The 21,869-nt window shown below is 40.2% G+C and overlaps 1 protein-coding gene across 5 annotated transcripts in view; it reads left to right on the forward strand.

Annotated features, from left to right (window-relative positions):
- The first annotated feature begins 458 nt into the window (after window positions 1-458).
- The window catches only part of MKLN1 (muskelin 1), a 106,194-nt gene continuing 84,783 nt past the window's right edge, over window positions 459-21,869 (forward strand). For 2 of the 5 annotated variants that reach the window (XM_065049315.1, XM_021289851.2), the window contains exons 1-2: window positions 15,375-15,452; window positions 15,560-15,629. Coding sequence is in view for 2 of the 5 variants with exons in the window: in XM_005504098.3 (XP_005504155.3) it covers window positions 14,288-14,400; window positions 15,560-15,629 (183 nt within the window). In the remaining 3 variants the exon portion in view is untranslated. Of the gene's footprint in view, window positions 602-14,287; window positions 14,401-15,374; window positions 15,453-15,559; window positions 15,630-21,869 lie in introns of those variants that run through there. The other 3 variants (XM_065049314.1, XM_065049316.1, XM_005504098.3) reach the window with 3 other exon arrangements.

Below are 21,869 nucleotides of genomic sequence, written 5' to 3' on the forward strand. Positions count from 1 at the left end.
CACATCCATCTATGCTAATGAATTTCAAACTTTTCTGTATGGCTGTTTTTGAGCTGTTTCAGCTCTCAAATGAGCCATCGAGATGGGTTAGAATAACGCTGTGAAGGACATTGCCAACACAGCTAATAATTAATCACTACAGAGAGAGCAAGCGACAGGACGAGAGAAAACAGACTCACGTTGCACCGGAGGAGGTTTAGATTGGATATAAGAACAATTTCTTCCCAGAAAGGCTTGTCAGGCATTAAAACAGGCTGCCCAGGGCACTGGTGGCATCACCATCGCTGGAGATGTTTAAAAGACACGTAGAAGAGGTTCCCAGGGACACAGTTTAGTGTCAGAGTTGGGATAACAGCTAGACTCAATGCTCTTGGGGGCTTTTTCCAACCAAAACAACCCCCCCACCCCTGCCATTTTAACCCCACAGGCCCCGCCGCCCCCGCCCGTGCGGCTCCTTTAAGAGCGCGGCCCCGCCCCGCGCGGTCGCTGTTGGGGCCGCTGACAACAAGATGGCGGCGGCGGGGCCGGCGGGCCCCGAGAGCCGGGTCCTGGGCTATACCCTGCACCGCTGGAGCAGCTTCTCCTCCACATACCTGCCTGAGTGAGTCCCGGTCTCGACCCCTATCTCGCCTTTGGGCCGCTCCGTGCCGCGGCGGGTTGCCGGGCCTGCGCTGGGCCCTTTGCCGCGGCCTGTGTGGGGAGGCCGCGGTGGCGGCGGCTCCGGGGGAACGCGGGCCCGGGGACCCTATTGAGAAGGGACCGGGGCGGCTTGGGCTGGTTTGAGTCCCCGGGCTGTGGGGTCTGGTGACGGCAGGCCCGGAGGTGGCGGGCTGTGTGTGGGGGAGGGGCTGGTCAGCGGGGTTTAGGGGCGTTATGTGGGAGGTCAGCGGTTTTTGGGGCTCTATGCGGGAGCGGGTGTGTACAGCAGGGTTTGGCGGGATGTTTGTGAGGGAGGGCCTGTGCAGTAGGTTTTGGAGGGGCTGTTTGTGGGGGAGAAGGTTTAAGTTCTCCTCAGTTTAAGAAGGACAAGGAATTACTGGAGAAGTCCAGTGGTGGGCACAAAGATGCTGAGGGTTCTGGATCACCTTTCTGATGAGAAGAGACTGAGAGAGCTGGGGCTGTTCAGCTGGAGAAGAGAAGCTGAGAGGAGATCTCATCAATGATTATAAGTGTCTCCAGGGTGGGTGTCAGAGGATGGACCAGACTCTGTTCAGTGGTGCCCAGTGACAGGATGAGGGGCAACGGGCACAGACTGAAGCACAGGAGGTTCCATCTGAATATGAGGAGAAACTTGTTTCCTTTGAGGTGCCAGAGCCTGGCCCAGGCTGCCCAGAGAGGTTGTGGAGTCTCCTTCTCTGGAGACATTCAAACCCACCTGGGCACCTTCCTGTGTGATCTGCTCTGGTGACCCTGCGTTAGCAGGTGGGTTGGACTGGATGATCTCCAGAGGTCCCTTCCAACCCCAACCATCCTGTGGTTCTGTGAGGTGCTTATCAGGGTTTGGAGGGGCTGTGTGTGTGGGGGGAGGAAGCAGTCAGCAGAGTTTTGAGGGGCTGTGTGTGTGGGAAGGCCTGGTCAGCAGAATTTAGGGATCTGTGTGGTCAGCAGGTCTGAGAAGGTGTTTGGGGAGGGGGTTTAGCACCAGCATTTGGGGGTGTGTGTTTGGGAGAGTGGTTGGTTAACAGATTTGGGAGGGGGTCTGTGTGTGGGGTGCAGGGCCTGGGCTGCAGGTTTGGGGGCGGTAGGTGAGGGTAGCCTGGTCGGCAGACTGAGGGTTGGCAAGGTTTAGCACCAGGCTTGAGGGAGCAGGACAGTGTATGCAGGGGGGTGTGATGCCAAGGTGGGGATAGACGAAAGGAGAAGTTGGCCTCAGAGTTGGGGGAAAAATGGGCACTGTGTGGGGGCAAGGCTGGTTACCAGGTTAAATGGGGAGAAGGGTAAGTAAACCTTTCCCCCAGCCCCCCCCCCCCCCCCCCAGCAGTTTTTGGGTATGTCAGGTGCCTGTGGACAGTGTGTTTTTTGGCAGCCAGGCTTCCTTTCCTGCCCTTGACCTCTGATGTGCTGGAGGATTGCTGGGCTACCCTCACCTGGCCTGTGTGGTTTTGGGGTAATGGGGTCATTTGCTGTCCTCCTGTCCTACTTTTTAACTAAGAAAACCTAACTTTTTAACTAAAAAAGGTTTTGGTGTGGTTAAAGGAGACTGGAGTTGTATTTTGCAGTCATCAGTTTGTGCTGCTGTACTAATGTGAACCCATTCTGAATGAGAGACTTGGCCATGTGGCAGTCCAGCTATGGCCTCTGAAATTCCTTTAGTTACTGAAAGTAAGATTTGAGTTGATTATAAGATGGTCTAGAGGTGCTGTTTTTGATACACCTTTTTGATAAGATCATGTTGGTGTTGGAGGTTGGGAGGAGCAGTGGGATTTACACTGCTTGGACACCTTAGTCCTTGCAGGCTGTAGAGTCTTGTCTGGTCATTTATTGGGCTGAATGTAATAACTTTTGATTTAAATACCTTTAAGTCACCCACTGTTGACAAGTGCCAGGGTTGCCTCATTTGTTAATAATTAAGGTAATGAATTATTTCACTTTCCAAAATGAAGCAAACCTTTAAAAAGAAAGTTTTTCTGACCAAACTCCTAGTTGTTGTATCTTTCTGTATATTTGCTTTGTTAGATATTAAAAAGAACTGGGTTCTTGTCTAATTTGAAAATCTTTGGTGATAATTAAGAAATCTCTTTACCTTTATTGTTAAAAAGACTTTAAGTTGTTTCCTTCAGGATCATACTTGTAGTTAGGTATTCCAGCTTTTCTGGCTTTCGATGTTGTATTGAAGTGTTGGTCCCTGAACTGAAGGATGACGGTCCATTATTGATCTCACTGATGTAATACAAAGAGATAATACCATCTTTCTCCTTGATATTGCTTTCCAAGGCTCCTATTAGTCTTTTTTTGCTACAGACTTGTGTGAATTAATATTCACGTGGTATCTGCAGTGCTGCCCGAAGTCCTTAATGTCATTGTCTTCTGTGATACAATTCCCTGTCCTATAGTAGGGCTGGTGTTTTTCAAATCCATGACCTTGCATTTGACTGTTCTTTATATATGCTTATCATCAGTAAAAACAATTTTAAAGGCTCCTAAGCAGTGTTGGATAATCCCAGTGATGGGTTTATTCTCCAGCATGCTGACCTTAGTCCAAGGGATGCTGGTCCTAATGCTTGTGTGTTGTCTTCTGTGGAAGTTTTGGTTTTTACTTGTTATCTGCTGACTTTTGATTCCTGTGTTCTGGGAGAGAGCTTAAATACGATCTGAAATGGAAAGCGGTGGCTTTAACCTGCAATTTGAGATTAGATTCTTGAAAGGAGAAAATGTATAAAGAAACATATGGGAGAGTAGGTTTTTGGGGGGGGGAGTAAAGATGGAGAACTTTACAATGGCTGGGACAGGGACATACTGTGGGATGAACACACAGAGCTAAAAGTCTTAGTATTTAATATGTGGAACAGAATGGTGCTTTTTTGGAAGTATATTGGGAATTCTGGTTATACCGTAGTTCAGTAAGTTTTTTAGTATATGTAGGAAGAAACCACTTTAACCTTGAAGTAGAAGAGGGACTCTGGCATAATGTATGTTGGAGTACACTACTTGATTTAATAATGTTTCTAGTTATTGGGAGCTGTGGTATTGCAATCAAAGTGCTTGTGGAAGAGGAACAGAGTTTATCGTCCACGTTCTTTGTCAGCTTCTTGTGATTTAAACTCACTTCATAAGTAGTTGTATGGTTTTAAATGTAAAACAAAGCTATGAAATAAAATTGTTACTGCTGTCTAGGGAAGAAATTAGATGTCTAGTAACTTATATCCCATCTGTTTGTGATGCTGAACTGACAGTGAAACTTTTCAGAGCACTGAAATCACCTGATAACTGCTTGTTTTAATTTAAAAAAAACCCAACAAAAGCCACAACAAAAAACAACTTGAAAAACATCAGTTTTCTTTCAGTGACAGAAGTTTCTTGTGTTTGGTGGTGCTGCTAGGGGATTAGTTAGTGCTGGATCTAATTTCTAGCTGTTTTACCAGTGCTACAGCTACCTGCATGTTTGCAAAGCCTTTTCCAAATGTTAAATGAAAATTGTCCTTCTTGGGTCTGCTAAAGATTAGTTCTACTGTTTTCCAAGCTGCTGGAGTTGTCCTGTTGGATTGTAGCTACCAGCAGGAAGACTGACTTGGATATTTACTTTAAAAACTCTGTGGGCAGATGTGAAAGAGCTGGTTTAGTAATAGTGTCTAGTTCAGGCTGTGTTGTAGGGGAGGTTGCGCCTTTGGGAAGAAAATTGATCCAAGAGGAAATTTGTTCTTGAAACATCTGGTGTTTCCAGAGACACTCTGTGTGTGCGGAGGCAAGAGTGTGTTGAGAGGCTTCAGCTTGTCCAACTTGGAAAATGTTCAGCCCAGCACGTCGCCTGAGCCTCCTCCATCCGATCCCTTCGTGCCTGTCCGCGGTTCTTCCCCGAAGGAACGGAGCCACGTGGGAGCCTGCTCCCTGATGTCTCGTAAGGGACCGGCTGAGGGGTTTCCCCACCACCACCAGTCACTTCACATGAGCTGCACAAACAGATGCTAGTGTCTTTTTGACATACGCAAAGAGAGAGAGACCTGGACTTTATTCCCCTCTCTCCTCTGGCCTTCTGCAGAAAGGGATGAGCTCAATCACTTCTTTTTTTGGATGAGGAGGGAATAAACAATTTATAGAAGGTAATGTAACCCTAGTTCAAACTTTTTATGAGGAAGATATCTGAAAGCTACTGCTCTGCATTCTGAGAGAAGCATTTCATATCCTGATTTTTTTTTTAATAGCCGTTTTTGTACCTGCCCCTGTTTAAACTGCCTGCTCAGGTGAATAAGAGGTGTAGTATTGTGCATCTTTTTCTGTTGCCAGATACTAAATTGCTGTGTCCTTAGGACCATGGTTTCTGTTGTTTGCATCGGACTTGCAACTGATGGTATCTTGTAGCTGGCCAGTGACCTCAGGTCCTTCTGCCACTGTTTTTTACAGCTGAAATCCCACTTTAGAGATTTCCAAGAGTGTTTGATTCTATTATGTTAGTCATGTACCTTTGCTAGGAAGTTTCGTCCCATTTCTAGTGCTCAGATCTTCAGAGTCATTCGGGTTTTTGTGTAGGATATCTCTGTAGAGGAAGATCAGTGGATTTCCTAGATTTGACTTTAGGATTTTTATTGATATTTTTCTCACTTATTTCTTGTGCTAAGATCATTAAGAATATAAAACAAGTTTTGTTACTAAGCTGATAATTAAATGCCATTGGCAACCTCCTCCTAATTGGTAGTCACTTTTTTCATTGAAACCCATTTTAATCTATTTCACTGTGGATTTCAGTTACTCTAGTAATTCCAGTCTTTTCCAGTTTTACACCTTTTGTGGTACTGCATGGAATGCTGAAGGCTGGATGACTGTCTCTCTCTTGTAAAAGCATAGTGGAATACAGAAGGATCCAGCTGATTTGTTACAATACACTTAAAATAATTGTGTGTTTTTATTGGTTTTCTGTATTTCCATCAAACCAGGAGTAGTAAACTAAGTGAAAGATTCTTTAATAGTAAAGTGTGAGTGTCTTGTAGACTTGTAAAGAGAGAATGCACACTTTTTTGCTTTTTAGTTAGGAGGATTAGACAGTAAGTTCCTGCCCAGTCTAACCAAACATCTCCTGCTGTGTTTACTCTGAAACAGAGATGTTCTGTCCTGTGTTTTTGAATCTAAGTTGTTGCAGAGCATTAGTAAGAAGGTAATGAGAATGTGTGTAACAAACTTCTTGAGGTAAAGCCCACAGGGATTTTTTTTAAAAAAGAAAAAAAAATCCAGAAAATAACCTTAATTCCAGCTACTCTGTTCTCTGAGATTTCTGTAACAAGAAAAAACATGTATTTGTGCCTAGTGAAATGTGATTCTCAGTTTCTCCTCCTGCGATGCAAAACTGATGATTCAGATCTGTACCTTATAGTTCATAAACCCTGTTGCATATGCATCCATGTCTTGTAGAATCTCATGTTCAATCTGAGATAGTCATGACTAATGAAAAGGTTTGTTTTTTCTGTTCTGTTTTCTGATACTGAGCTCTGTTTCCTTCAGTGGTTTAGGGCTATCTAAACCAGAATAAACCAGTGGACTAGCAAATTGTGATTGAGTTTCTCTGTCAGGATGAGCTGTGCTCGTCGTCCATATGCTGGAATTCTTTAAGATACTGCTTATGTCTCATGGTTTCTTAAATAGCTTCAGTTACATAGCAGTGATCGTTTCCATTCTAGTTGTAGAACTGCAACTTTGGGGGTTTTTTGTGCATATAAGCATTATTTTTTTTTCAAATTAATGTCATCATTTATAGCTTTACGTGAGTATTTTAATGTAGTCAATTCACTTACCTTGTTCTAATCCATTTACCTTTAGATATAGGAAGATGAACGGGCACACCTGCTGACTGTAATTACTTGCTCCTGATGTCTTTGCAATGCTGATCAATACTTTTAACGTTTACTAAAATGAGCTGGGAATGCAAACAGTGGCTAATGAAGCGAGCTGAGTGACTCCGTTCCCCTCAGATGAACCCTCTATACAGAAATGTTCTCAGTTCTGCCTCTTGTCTTTTTCAGTGTCCAGTGGAAAGTCTTTTTTCCCCACTTGTTTATGTGAATTCTCTGGATGTTTCTAGACAATCTCATGTTCTGACATGCATTTTCCCTCTTGCTTATATCGTTTCTGTAGCCTGGGATTTTTCTGTGAAAGCTCAAATTCCGTACTTAGAAAGCCAAATATTTCTGTAGAAAAGAAAGTCACTGGCAGATTGAATACGTAAGGTGCTTCTCTAGTGTCTGATAAGGTGAAGTGAGAAAGAAAAAGGTCAGTGAGGTGGATTTAGCGAAAAAAAATCAAAGTTATGAAGTTGTTCCTTCCTTATATTGGCATCAGAAACTCTTGCTTCCTGGGTAAAATTACTAATATGGTAGCATAAGCAGAAATTTCTGTAAGCTGCTGTTAAAATATAACCCTTATTTAGGAGATTAGATGAGAGTTTTATTCACTGGCAGAAGGATGAAGGTGAAATGCTAATTGCTCTGGTTCCCTGGTGTGACTCACCTGGCAGAACCTGGATTACTCTGATATTCAGCCTTTTCTGGGATGGCATTTTTGGAGAACATTAAGAATGTAAAATTTTAATAGGAGGTGGTAACATCATCAGATTATGGATCATTTGTTCTGTATGTGGCTTTATATCCTGCAAACTTAATAAAGGTTTTCTAGCTCCTGATTGCTAATTACTTGCTTAAAGACTAAAACACTATTTCAGAGCACATTTGGAATAACTGTTGTTAGTGCTCAGAGAGCATGTACAGCCTGTTTGATTTTTTTTTAATATATTCTTGGCAAAAATATAGTGTTTTATTCTGCACATTCATCATCTTTCTAGCAGATCACTGTTAGAATGCACTGTTAGGTTTATTGCCACTATTGATTTGATGATGTGATCATGATTTTTCAATTGAGGTTAAGTGGTGTGTGCAGCATTGATTTGGTCGTTTTTCTAGAGGTCAGCCTGTTTGAAACTTCCAAAGCAAGACGGTGCTTGATTTACTTTAATTGCATGTTAATATAAACTTCTAAACCCAAATGTAGTTTTGCTTTTTAGACTACAGCCTGCTGAATTTTGTAGGAACAGTGGACTGTATGTTCAGTGGGGTGCAAATTCAATAATATACTTGTTACTGGAAGGGGAGGAGGGAATGCTGAACATGTAGAGTAGTTTATTGCTTTAGGTAGTTGCTATTTTTGTCATTACTTGAAGCTCAGTATGAATAATACCTGAGAAATTATTTCCTTGATCAATTTAAATCAAGGAACACAACCATATATTTACATTGAGGATGGAAGCCTGCATGTCTGAATTTAAACTGCAAAAGCAATTGGGTTAATAGTGCGTGTTCCTCCTCTGTTGGCGTGTTCTGCAGTTCCTGGAAAACGACGTGATCTGGATAATGGAGAAAAATTGCACACAGATCATTCTAATTTTTGGTGGTGTTTTCCTCAGTCCTCTCTGCCTTTTCTCCCCAGACTGACTGCTGGCTTCATTGTGTCATTCTCAAGCTTTGGGAAGGCGCCTGAAAAACACCGAAACTTTGCTTACGACATTACCTGTATCTTTCTTGAATGTTTTTCTGTAAGCGCATACTTTAAGCAGCATTTGGCTCTTATAGTAACTATTTAAATATTAATTTGCCAGCCTATTCTACACTTGAAAGTCATATTAATGAGGAGATACTCTTAACACAGAGTATTAAAATGAAAGAAAAGAAAATGGATTAGGTAAATTGACCTGTGAGTAAGGAATTGCTGAATGAGTTCCCACCCTGCTCTTTCACTATGGCATATTATTGCTAATTTGCATGTTTTGTCTCCTAAAAAAACTGCTTTCTGGTACAGGGTTTGGAAACTGTCAAATGTCAAAGTAATGTTGATTTGGGAACTCGTGTACCCTTCTGCAGGAATTATTTCTTTTGCCCCATCATAAGGAATTATTCCTTAATGTAGCTCTGGGGGCAGATATCTCTGACTTGTAGCACGATTCCCAAGATAATTAGTTCTTAATGACAGGCTGATATTTCTTGATTTTTTTTTTTTTTTTCCAGGTTAGTATTTTGTTTTCTGTATTTCCCGAGGTGCATTGTTAGTGAGAAAACCTTGATTTTGAAGGAAAGCTAGTAGAGTGAAGGTTGTACTGTGTGGAACCAGGAGGTGTTTTCCATAGAGTTTTGGTGAAAAAGCTCCATATCTGACATTAGTTTTGGCATGAGGGGGCTTTGGTCTGTTTTGTTAAACATAGTCTGCTTTAAATTCTTTTACAGCTGTCAGTTTTTGGGTAGATGTTTTACTAAGTGTGAAGTTACAGTGCTGATGAATATTAAAGATGTGTTTATGGCTTACATTATTAATTTATATCTCTACATGTAGTCACTTTGTTTTTGTGGATTCCTCTGGGTGGAAATACTACTAATATTGTGGTGTGTAAGAGCATTGTTGCAATGCTGTGAAATCATAGGAGACCTAAATCTACTTCCTGGCCTTAGTAAAATGTTTCCATATGTGCATTAGTCAAACAAAAATACTCCACCAAGTTTGCGATGTTTCCAAAATATCACACAGGGGATTTACATAGATGTGTGCTAGACATCGATTATCTCTGTCTTCTTGTGAAGGGTCTGGACCTTTCCAAGAAAATACTTTTGGAAATGACAAGTGGGAGCAACACAATATTGAAGTGCATTGAAGAATTGGAAGATTTGGGAAGTCCAGGTTCAGTGGCTTTTCTGGTGATTGCTGGCAGTAGAAATCCCTGTGTTCACACATGGGCTGAACTATTTTCCCAGCAATAAGGGAGGGTTTTTTAAAAATGAAAATGGAACTTTGTTATAATGTGGCTGTGGCTGGTGTTGTCTTAAACTCTGACAAATTTTACTGCAGTATTTTATCTATTGGCAACAAATCCCATGAGCTGAAGAACCTAATACCTTCATCTTTTTTCCTTGGGTGTTGAAGGGTAGAATTCATTGTGTCCTTACTCTTTTTATCAAACCAGGGATTTATTTCTGCTCAGGAATACCACTTAGGCCAGGTTTCACGCACACCACGTTGCTTAAGTCAGTACTTTGTAGCTCACTTAAAAGGCTGGATTTCACATATCCTCGTGGCTTAGACATGTAGAAATGAACACCAAGTGTGAAAAGAAATGGGCAAAAGATTCCAGATAATCATATATTCACTAGTATCAGTTCCCTAAGATGATAATGTGAAGCAGTCTTTGTAATTGCTGATTTATTTTTCTTTTCCAAAAGTAGGTAGATTTTAAGATCTGCTGTTTGGGTGATCTAATAATTCTTACATTTAAAACCAAAGCTAGTGCAGGGAGAGAATGAATCTTGATATTAAGCTTAAAGGTTCGGCATCACTTACCAGCTAAATTGCATCTAAGTTATAAATCCTTTAACATTGGGGCAATTACTCTGGTGAACAATTGTGTGAAGTTACTGTGGTTACCAACATATGCAAATAGACCTGACTTTATCTTATATTATTTTTTCTACATATTACCAATGTGGAGCTGGGAGCTTTTGCTGCTGAGGATTTGTGTTGCTCAGAGCTGTGATACAGTCAAAAGTTTAATCTGTGATTTAGGGTTGTTGAGTGTCACTGAAATAGAAGTTATTTACCAGGCTCTGCTAACTTGCTGGGAATTCAGTATATTGCTGCAGTTTTAGTTACTATTGGTAACATTTAATTCTTGGTGTGTTGGGAGGAAACACCGATGAGTCAAAAATATCTTGTTTAAAGAAATCTTAACTAGATGGGGATAGTGAAAAGGAGTACTTTCTGACTTGTGTTGCTGGAAATGTCTGCAGTAGTGTCAATTTGCATTTGTTTTTTAGTTGGGCTGGCAGTGATGACAGGCAGCTTAAAAAAAAGTCATCTATGCACTGAAAGCAATAATTGAGAAGCTGGTTTTAATGGAACTATTTCTAGACCAGAGCTGCGTGACACCTGTTTTGTTGTCCACTATAGTCAGCTGTGATCTGATAAGTACATTTCTGTAAGGTGATTTCTAATTAATCAGTTTATTTTTGCATGCTGTACTCCCTTAGCATTTTTACTTTTGATAGAAATAAATTTATAGGAAACTGGATGTTTGTGTGAAACTCTGCAGCTGAGGAGGTGGAAGCAAATTTGAGCAGTAAGTTGGCAAATCCCATGACAGTATAATACTTAAAATTGAACATTTGTGTATGTGTTTAACTTAAACTTAGTTTTACTATGGAAGAGGTCCTCCTGTGCTACTTGGTAGTGAGGGTAAGGACTGCGTTTTAAAAAATACAAAGCTGAAAAATAACACCCAAGCCCCCAAAAATTTCTTTCCTGAATGTACCTGCGTACTGTGTAATAATTGTGCATGTTTTGTTGTGTTTCAACCAAAAAATTTTCATGTCTTCACATCCTTATGCCATTTTAAGCAGAGAACTTTTCCAATAGAAAGAAGAAATACTTTATAACAAAATATAGAAAGTTAATGGTGTTTTGAGGTTTTTTTTAACTCCTTTAGGGGAAAGCCATAAGTACATGTGGCTTTTTAAACATCACAGCCAAGTGGTTTGAAATCAGCTTTACTTGCAGTGAATTTCTGAGAGTTGCAGGAGAAAAACTTCTCTAGTTCACAGAATCCTAGAGTGTCAGGGGTTGGAAGGGACCTCAAAAGCTCATCCAGTGCAATCCCCCCACTGGAGCATGAACAGCCAGATGAGGTTACACAGGAAGGCATCGAGGTGGGTTTGAATGTCTGCAGAGAAGGAGACTCCACAACCCCTCTGGGCAGCCTGGGCCAGTGTCTGTTACCCTTACAGTGAAGAAGTTTCTTGTCAAATTGTGTTCCAGTTTGAACCCATTACCCCTTGTCCTATCATAGTTCTTTCCAGATCCGTGGAAGAGGGTTTTTTGGTGGTGTGGTGTTTGTGTTGTATTTTTTTTTCCTTGGTTAAGACTGTCTGTCTGTTCTGGTGTCTAGGCCAGCTGAGAGTATCTTGGTTGATGCTTTGTACTGGCTGGTGTGATTGTTCCACGTGTTGGAAATAGTTGTCCCACCATGCCTTAGAGTCTTCTGTAAAGTGAGCTTAGTGGAAATTCTAGTCTGTGTATTCTTGATGATCTGTTTTGGGATGGTTGTAGGAAAAAAAAGAAAAATATTGTCACATGGACAGTGGCGAAGGGCAAGCTTTGTCCGTTTTCAGTCAGGCTGTGTTTTTGTAGCACTTAAATGCTTTTTACAGTTTACTGGTGTGGTACCTCTGTGGTTTTCTCAAAGAGCTGTGTCTGAGTTCCAAGTGCTCTTGGAGGCGCGTGTGCCCTTTTCTGCACAGCTGCTCTCTGAAGAGCAGTTTGAATGTGCCAAGCAAAGCTTGTGTTTTGCATTTGTTTATTCTTAAGGACTTGTTCCTGAAGTCATGTATTTCTTTAATAGCAGCTTCAGGAAAATATTTAGGTTAGATGCAAATCATAGCAGCCTTAAAACTAATTTGCAGTATATTCTGCAAAGCTATCCTATTTCTCCCTCCTGAATCAAAGAAACTTTTTAGTGATTGTCATGCCTGAAACCAGAGAGCTTTTTGCACAGAGAAGTCTTCTGCTAATACCAAGTGTGGGGACATCTCTAATTCCAGCAGAGATCAGCCAGCACTTGGTACAAGGGATATGACAGTTTCTGGGTTGGTAAAAGGAAAAATTATCTACTTCCAGCAGTTGCATGACCCGTGTCTGCATGGCTAATAAAAAGAAACTTCCACTGTGTTCTGCCAAGAGGGTTTTCTACGCAAAACAGCCAGAAGGATCCACTTCTTCTATTTAGCAATGGGAACGCTTACAATAAAGGCTTAGACACTAACAGCCGTGAAGGAAGCCAGGTTATGAATTTAAGGCACACCAGTACCACCTCAGGACATGTTTGCAGTGCAAATAAAGTAGCTTTTAGTGTGGGGTAGGATTGCCCACAAAGTAGCAGAGGTACCACAACATCTAATTTTTTTTTTTGTAGTTACTTACCAGTGGGAGAGTGGTATTGGGAGCTCATTCCAGTATGAAACCCTCACCTAGATTCAGCTGCTCATGTGTTTTTTTTCCTCCTTTTGTGCTGGCACTAGTACTAAGCTGAATTGGAGAACTGATCTGACTAAAGAAGTTATTTATGCTAATCTTTATTATAGCTGCTGGTGTAGGGAGGGGGAGGATCAGGCACAAGTGGGTGGAATGGTCCCTCTTGGCAGTGTTGTAGATTTATGCTAGACTAGATCTTGCATCCACAGTTTATGGTTATGAGTTACCTCAAACTGCATGTAATGGGTTGCTTTTTTTCACAGGAAAAGCTTGCGTAAAACTATTTGGTACTTGTGGTAGCTTGGGGGCTTACAAATACCTTTTGTAATGGCTTGTGAAAAGTCCGTGGAAAGTCATCGGGTTAGAGGAATTTTCACTTCTAAAGTTTATCAGAGGTTTTAATCTAGCTGTCATATCTGAAAGGCTTGCCTTCAGGTACTGTGCAAGTGTTGTGATGTACAGAAAAAGGACTTCACATGGAAAGAGATGTGCTATTAGGATATGCATTTGTTGTTTCTTGCTGTCTCATGACTGTTGGAATGCTTCAGTTCCTTCAAGTTTTTGAGCCCATAAATTTTCCTAAACCGTTATTTGTACATATGGATTTCTATCTGTTTAATCTTAATGAATTAACAACCCATGTATTTTTAAACATAGCTACAACTATATGGATGCTGTCTTCTCTTCTAAATTTCTTTTTAGCCTTAATTATGTGTGAGCTGCCCATCCCTTTTCTCTGTCTCTGAAGGATTTTTATCTTGTCTAGCTGTACTGATTGAGGTTCTCTTTGGTTGTGGCAAATTGATCTTTGACCTGGAGAAGCAAACAAATCCACTTCTAAAAATATGGTCTTTGGGATCTGTCCCAGTTACAAAATGCCTGTTTCAAGCAGGGCATTATCTGACCATGTAGCAGTGCTGATTCCTGCAAATGTTGCTCAACGTACGAAGAGCTTATCGTCTAATGTTTAAACAAATGTAATAGTATTGTAAATATAATTATTCTGTAGGCTAAATTGTCTACTTGTGTGCTGGAATAAAGTTCCATAAAGGAGAGAAACCATACATTTTTACTGTTTTTTATCTGCCTTACTGTCCCTTAAGTATGTAGTGTAAGATACATATGTCCTTCAAGTTTAGCAGGTTTTTTTCTCTCTTCAGATAGTGAAAGTTATTAAGAAATACTTCAATATCCTTTTGCCTGTAGCGTGGTATAGAAGATTGCAGGTAGGATTGTAGCTTCTAGTGGTAACTTAGCTTTGAGACTGGCAACTTCTATTAGAAATCCGTGTTTCATCAGTTCCCAAATTCTCCCCTTTGGTTTGGTTGGTTCATTTGTCCCTGTTGTAATTAAAGATGGAGGTTAGATTTTTCTCTTGGAGTTGAGCCTCTTCACTTTGGGAACTGATTGAACTCAGATGGATGTTTAATTATGCAGATCGATGACCTGATGTGTCCTATTTTGAAGGGGTTAAAGCAAGAGGGTAGTGCATGTCCATGTGTTGTCCAAACACGTTTTACCCGTGGGGATATGTGAATAAAGCAGCTGCAGATCAGGACTGGCACTGGCATTGCTGTGTTAATAGATGCCTTGCTGTGATGGAAAACAGCTAAAGGGAGAGGGAACCTGCATGAAAATCCTGAGATGTCCCTTTTTGAAGCCTGCAGATGGACGGCTGCTAGGCCATTTCTCTAAAATGTACGTATTTTAAGGAGCCACCCTGGTCTAGCTCCTCACTGTCTACCCTGTCACGGTGTGGGGCTGCTTGGATACCCCTGCTAGCGCGGTGCTTTTGATCTGTGTGGTGCGGAAAGAGCGAGCTAATTTATCTGTTAACGCTCAACCTCTGACTTAACCTCTTTCCCTTCTGAGCTTTTATATGAGCACTTTTTCCTCCAGCCCTTTGTAGTAATCCAGATGCTTGTGTTCTTTCCCTCCTACACAGCAGATGGAGATGGCATAAGCCTTTTGATGACTGCTTCCTTCTTTTTACATAAGTTTTACAAGCTGGCGAGTTTGTTAAGTTGGATATGGTAGAGCTTGTAAGCCCTGTCCAGCAGGTGGTGCATCATTATCTTACTGATAATTATATATTTTAGAGACTTTAGTTTTTAATCTGGGAGGTGAGCTTTACCATGTCTTTACAGGAAAGGGAAAGGCAGATTCCTCATATGACTATCGTGATGAATCTGTTTCATTTTAGCCAAAAAACCTATTCTGAGTTTGTGTTCATTACCTAAATGCTATGCTGTTCCAAACTGTAAGAAAGCACCTCGGAGGTGATTTTGCTGGTTGAAGAGTTGAACTTCTGCTTTCTTGTGTGTTATTTTACTCTTGTAGCTTGTGAAAAATACTTGTTAAAATTTAGCATGAGTTAGATGGTCATATCCAACACTCCAGGAAAGCTTAAGTAGGTTAGCAGCTCGATCTTTCCCTTCCAGTATTGCTTGTCTAATAAGGGATAGTTTTTGGCTTACCGACTGTTTTACTGCTCATCATTTTAAGCTTATTGAAAAATTCTTACCCCATTGAGGTGAATGAGACCGTTTTTTCCACTTCATAATGGACTTGGGCCTTACGTAAATTCATCTGTTTTAAATTTATTTCACAACTTGGATTTTTTTTTTATTTATTTCGCAACTTGGCGCTCCATTTCACAACCACGAGGCTTGGAGGCGTATTTTGATGGGTCCTGCAAAACAGTGGTGAAGAAGAAGGGGGTGAACCTTAGTCTCTGCCTAGCAATTTAGGTAGCTGCATGACAATGTTACTGATCTGTGTGTATGACATATCTTATTGGAGATGTAAAGTACAACATGGCTGTTACTTTAATTTCTTCTTGCTTCTCGTTTTTTAGGAATATCTTGGTGGATAAACCAAATGATCAGTCCTCCAGATGGTCTTCAGAAAGCAATTATCCTCCCCAGGTAAGCATCTGAATCTCTGCAACTGTGTATCTGTGTTGTACCACTTAATAAATGCTGGAGTTTTTATTTTAAATGTAGGCTGCTGCTATTTATATTGACAGCTTTTTTATAGGCTGCTTTCCCTCAGTAAAATGCAGGTTGTTGGTACATTAGGTATTTACATTTCCGGCAATTTGTGATCTTTCAATAATTAGTTTTTCATGGGTGAAGTTTTGCATTTCATCCTTGACAATTGTGGTTATACTGGAAATAATCGAACCTTATGGTTAGATTAAGCTGCTAATGAGGCGTGCAGGTCCCCCTTTGTCGGCACTACTGGAAACTCTTGTAATTTGCTGGCCTTGAGTCCTAGATCTAAGGAGCTTGTATTTGTTTCTCCTAATAGTGCATTTAGCAATGTAGACTCTGTTTAAAGAGACACAAGTGTCACCTCTTCTGTTGGTTAAGCACCTTATTAAAATAAGATTTGTATTGATTTTAACATCTAATTTGCGCTTTCAGTGTTAATTAGATTGTTAGATTATCTAGAAAAAAATATGCTTATCCTTTTACTTAATCTCTTTTTCTCCAATAAATGTGTTATCCTCCTCTTTGTGCTAGATCTATGCCTTTATAGTCTGGTACTGCTTGATGAGCTTCTATACCTCTTATGCTGATTACTTTAAATTATTTTGTTTAAAGCACTGATGTACAGCAGTGTGTTGCGCAATCTCTCTCTCATGAGGAGTTCTTCTGCTTATCTACTTATTTAATCTGAGTATTCCTCATGAGTTAAGTTTCACAGAATTGTTGTCTAAGTAAATCTTGCTACTTGGCTTTGAAGGTGCATTAAAAATCTGTAGTCTAGACTGGTGGCTCCCTATAGTCAGGTCATCTCATCCAACTGAAAAGCTTTCATGTATTGTTTTTTCATGGTAGTGTTCTATACTGTTGTCTGTAAAAGTGGGGTGTTTTCGGGAGGAGAGGGAGAACTATCCTGTTTATTCCATCAGTATGTTTCATAAACCTGCCTGAAGTCTAATATTTTTGATCCTTTTGATGCCTCTGTGCATCTACTACTCTTAACTTAATTTTTTTACATATATATTTAGATAGATAAACAGCATAGGAATTTAATCTGTAGTCTGAAGCAATTTTATTCTATCTAGGAACTATTGATGCAGGGTAATGGGTATTTAGCATGTATTTTATCCCGGTCTGTACCATCCTTTATTTCCTTTAATGCAGGAGGCACATGTTTTTTGTAGGGCTCTCTTGTTCAGATGGCCATGTTGGCTTGTGGGGGCAGCTTTGGACTGGATTTTTCACCTGAGGTGCTTTTAGTTGTTGCTAAAAGTTTTTCTTTCATTTTCTGAGCCATCCTGAATATTTTGTGCTTTCAAAAACCTGATTCTGGAATGGGAATACATCTCTAGTAACTATCTGCTTTAGAATATTCCCAGCCTATACTTAAAGCTGACAAACTGTGATGCAAATTATATTCAGGCATGTAGATTAAGCAGGGAATAATTTAGAGTGGTAGACTTCTGTATAAACTACATGAGCTTGTTAGATGTCTTACAACAATTTTATGTGTATTGATCATGGCCTGAATGAAGATGCTGATGCAGAACTACTGAATCCAGCCCTGGAGAACAGGGCACTGCTCTGCATGCTAAGCAAGTAGTTTAAATCAAACTTTTGATAGAAGAGAGGTGAATTAGTATTGTACATATATATATATATATATATATATGTGTGAGGTATCCAGATCTAAGATCCTTTTATATGACTTGCAAAAAGTTTCTTTGTAGTGGTAACTGAGATTGGCAAGACAGTATTAGAGTTTTATTCTGTGTTATTTAAAGACAAAACCAACAGAAACCTGGCTGCTGAAGTGGAAAAGGGCGTCCTGCTGGATTCCTCTTACTCAAATCTCTGCATCCAACAGTGAGAATATAAAATGCTGCCCAGTGGCTCATGTATTCAGGAAGCCCAGGGGGAGAAATAATGTCTTTGCAGTGTCTCTAATATGTACTTTATCTAATTCTCATGCTTCTAACCTGAGTGTTTAATTATACATGTAAAGCATTTTTACAGTGTAACTTCTTTGTTGAAAAATTAACTGGAAAGAGAGAATGGGGAGTTAAAATTTGCAGAAGAGGCCTGCGTGCAAAGAATGCGGTTTTTGTTATTCATTATTTTGGTGTGTACAGAGAGAAACAGTTCCAAATTGTGTTGTCTCATAATTGACAAAAGAAATTCAGATTTGGTTGCATTTTGCTCTAAAGAAAAAAAGCAACTAGTTCTTGCACCTTGCCCATTGAAACACTGCCAAATTTTAATGCAGGTAAAACTTTTATGCACGTCTTCTGCTTCCTCCTCCTTGCAGGCTGAAGCGCTTAAGGAAGATTCTTAGCTTGGAAAACTTCAGTTGAAATAGTGATTGGCAGAATCATAAGGGTGCTGAGGAGCTGGGGGCAAATCAGTTGTTTTATGTTACAAGATGGGTATTTTGAATTCCGAAAAATGATGATATATACACAACTTTTAATCCCCCAAATAAACATCATGTATCCTATAGAAAATGAAGTTGCAAAGGATTTTATGGCTTCTGTGCTGGCATCACTTCATTTAAAAATTGGTTGCTTTTGTGGTGACGCACTCGTTAAATTGTGTGGGCGGCCATAATAGTCCGGGACAGGAAATGAACTGAAACTTGGTAAAATAAAGCTTTCCTTGTTTCAGACTTTGTTAGCCGAAACTACAAGAAGATACAACACAAGGATTAATGTTAGTCATGCTCACTGGAACGTGCTGTGAGATATTTTAATAAGCTGCAGCCCTAATTGTTAGTGTTTGTCTCATCGGAGTGTTTCACCTTAATGTAAGAGTTTAGTAATTCCCTGCCAGGGTGGTAGTGCTGTGCTGGCTTAGAGGTCAAAATATGAGTGAATCTGTAAATTTTGATTTATTCTCTTCCCTTGTTGAGTGAAACAAACCCCCTCCAGGCCTTTCAGAGCGCTTCTCTTGCTGGGATGAGGATGAATCAGAAGAAAAGGGGTGAGAAATCAGAGCATGTGTTCAGTAACTCAACAAAGATCTGTGCTTTGCAGTAAATGTGCCAGAGTCCATATTAAACTTTTTTGAAAAGGGAAGGTAAATGGAAGTGGAAGTTTAGACACTTGAAATGCTGCCACGTGACTGTATTTAGTCATAGGTTTTCCTAGTTTTCTGGGTATGGTAGAGTTAAATAATTCTCATGGCTATGAAAGCCACTGGTTGGTTATGAATGAGTGCCAGTGAAAGGAGATACATGAGACAACTGCTTTTCTGTTTATTAAACTAGATATCTTTCCTGAGTCTTGAAATAGAATGACCCAGAAATTACATATTCAATAACAAACCTGTTATATAGTAACCTATTCAGGCAGAAGAGGGCTGATCATTCCATTTTTAAACTGGTTCTAGGCTTACATAGGAAGTGTGAAGCAATAAGGTTGGTAATGCTGAAGACCCACAGGCCTGTGATAAATGCACGTGGCTCCAGTGATGATCTGACTTGGAAGACTGCGTGCAGAAGAACATTTAATTCCCCTGAGTGGCTTGATTAATAATGTGTAGAACAAAAGGATAGATGATGGTTTAGTCGCAAGCCTAATTGCAAAAGCAATGGGTAGGTTTATGTATTGGACAAGGGCAGCCCCTCTTGAGTGTCTTGGTTGTATTGCATGTGAAAATAAATACACAAAATGAGTTTCGTTACCCCCTAATACAAAAATGCTTAAGCAGAAATGCTCAAAGAGAAAGAAATGAATAAAATATAATAATATGACTCTAATTGCACAGACAGCTTGCGTAGTGCAGTTGGGAATCTCCTCCAACATGTTTGATGTGGAAATGTAAATGCTGAACAGTTAAAGAGCATATGTATGAAGTTAGTGACACCGTCCAAACAATTGGTTTCAGTTCTGCATCTGAGAAGACCAGTTTTCCTCTCTTGATTTCTGTCCTGCTGTGTAGATCGTATCAGGAACTAATTTAAAGTACATTAATAAAGTTTGCACTCAGCTGTGTGATGCAGCAGCATGCATATGGTTGTCATCAAATGGTAGCACAGACCAGAGCTTCAAAAACGTTTGGAATTCTGCGGCAGCTTCTAGTGTGATAGGACTGGATTTGCTTTTTTGAATGTACAGTAACAAACTGTTGAGGTGCTGAAATGCCATATGTGACTTACTCTGCCCTTTGGGCATCTTCACTTACAAATGCTTTTAATCATAAACCAGAAGTTTTACTCTTCTGATGTTTCATAGCATCATTTTTGTAAGTGTTGTAATTTGAGGCTTAAGAATTAGGCTTTAGGTTTTTGCACGGTTACTCCAATTAGTGTCTGTATGCTGTGTCTCTAATGAACAAACACTTCCGTTTATATTTGGATTTTTGGAATACTTCATGAATACTTGGACGTTAAACATACTGACGTTGCTTATAGCAATAGGACAGAAAAATGTCAAATATCGTGATCTATGTATTTGTCTGAAATCTCATAGACTTGTTCTCTCAGCGTTTAGTAAATCACTTGATCTTCTGTGTACTTTTATCACATCTTTGAAGGCTACAGAGAATAGTCTGTCACCTCTAAAATCCTGGTAGCAGTCCAAAAATATCCGTGCAGCCAGCTGTTTGCGGCTCTTGAGGCAATATATTTTTATCAACATCAGTGAGATTTGTAGCCTGTACCCACAGTGGCAGCAGCATTATACAAAAAAGCAAAAATAATCTACGTATATAGATGTATTAAAGAAAAAAAAATAAAGTTGCGTACATAGGTACAGGTATTAGGGCACAAGCCTTGAATCAAATGTCTTCTGCTTCAGATGGCAGATAAATTCACAAAAAGATTGTCTTTAGCTTTTGTGGTTATATTTTCTGTAGCGTCTGCCTGACTCATCAAGCGATGGGATGTGTGGAACCAGCGAGGAGAGCTGCAGAGTTCCTTCCCTGTCCGTAGGTTTAAGAAATCACTGCTGGCCATATGGAGTAATTGCCATTCCTTTCTTCCTTCTAGGCACATATGCCAAGATAAACAGTTTAACTGCGGTCCTGCTTTTCTCTCCCTTAATTTAGAGCAAAAAAAAAAAAAAATTGAATAATGCAGGATGATGTTTGTGCCAAGCTTTTGCAAACCTTGCATGATACTGGAGAAAAGTATGTCTTCGTGACCCAAACATCAGGTTTATGATTCCAGCAAGATTAAGAATTGCAGTTGCTGATGCTGGTAGCGTTAGCTTCGCTTTTTCAGCTTCGGTAGAAATCTGCAGGGAAGATACGATGGTGTAGGAGGAGTTCTCAGACGTTTTTGTGTACTGTCTGTTCTGCATGGGAATTTTGGCAGCGGGCTGTGCCATGTATCAAGTACTGCCTTACTCATTACAGGACCAGCTTTTTGCTCATCCCTTCCGTTTCTCTGCTTTAGAAAAATCTGTTTTCTGGATAGAACTTTGTTTTTTTTTTTTTCTGAAGTTTGGGGAGTACTTTGGAACAAAAGCATGGCTTAATGCTAGTTAAACTAGTGGGATCTGACATTAAGGTTGATAGTGTTATCTGCAAAACTAAAGTTTTCCATTAAAAAAAACCTAAAATCTGGAAAAGCACCAAAGCATTCTTTTGTTGGACCATGACAGTGCTGATACTGGTTTATTGTCTTCATTCTGAAAATCTTTGAGTTCCTGGAAACGTATTTGGCAGTAAATCTTCCATATCCAGTCTCCATTATCATCTGTAACCACTATATATACTAGTTTTAAACTAAGCTTTTTGGAAACATAGTGAGAACCAGCTATTGAGATCACACATTTATCCTGATGCTACTAGAATGATGTCAGTGCTGCTCCGAAATTTGGAATTAGTTGCTTTATAGGGCCATGACAGAAAGACTGAGAAATGAATGGATGGGAAAAACTTGTTCTGCTTTTCACCCCAAAGAAACGCTTCTAGGGTACAATTGTTATCCTGAAGGAGCTGTTTAGCACAAGCAGGGTGATGCTCTTGACACTTTAAGGGGAAATACTAGTCTTTATTCAGGAACCATTGAAAGCAGCCACATGAATGTAAATAATCTATGATGATGGAACAGGCTGCCCAGGGCAGTGGTGGAGTCACCATCTCTGGAGGAGTTTAAAAGACACGTAGATGACGTTCTTAGGGACATGGTTCAGAGGTGGACTTGACAGTGATAGGTTAACTGTTGGACTTGAT

This window comes from Columba livia, chromosome 1 (assembly GCF_036013475.1).
Source record: "Columba livia isolate bColLiv1 breed racing homer chromosome 1, bColLiv1.pat.W.v2, whole genome shotgun sequence".
NCBI lineage: Eukaryota > Metazoa > Chordata > Aves > Columbiformes > Columbidae > Columba > Columba livia.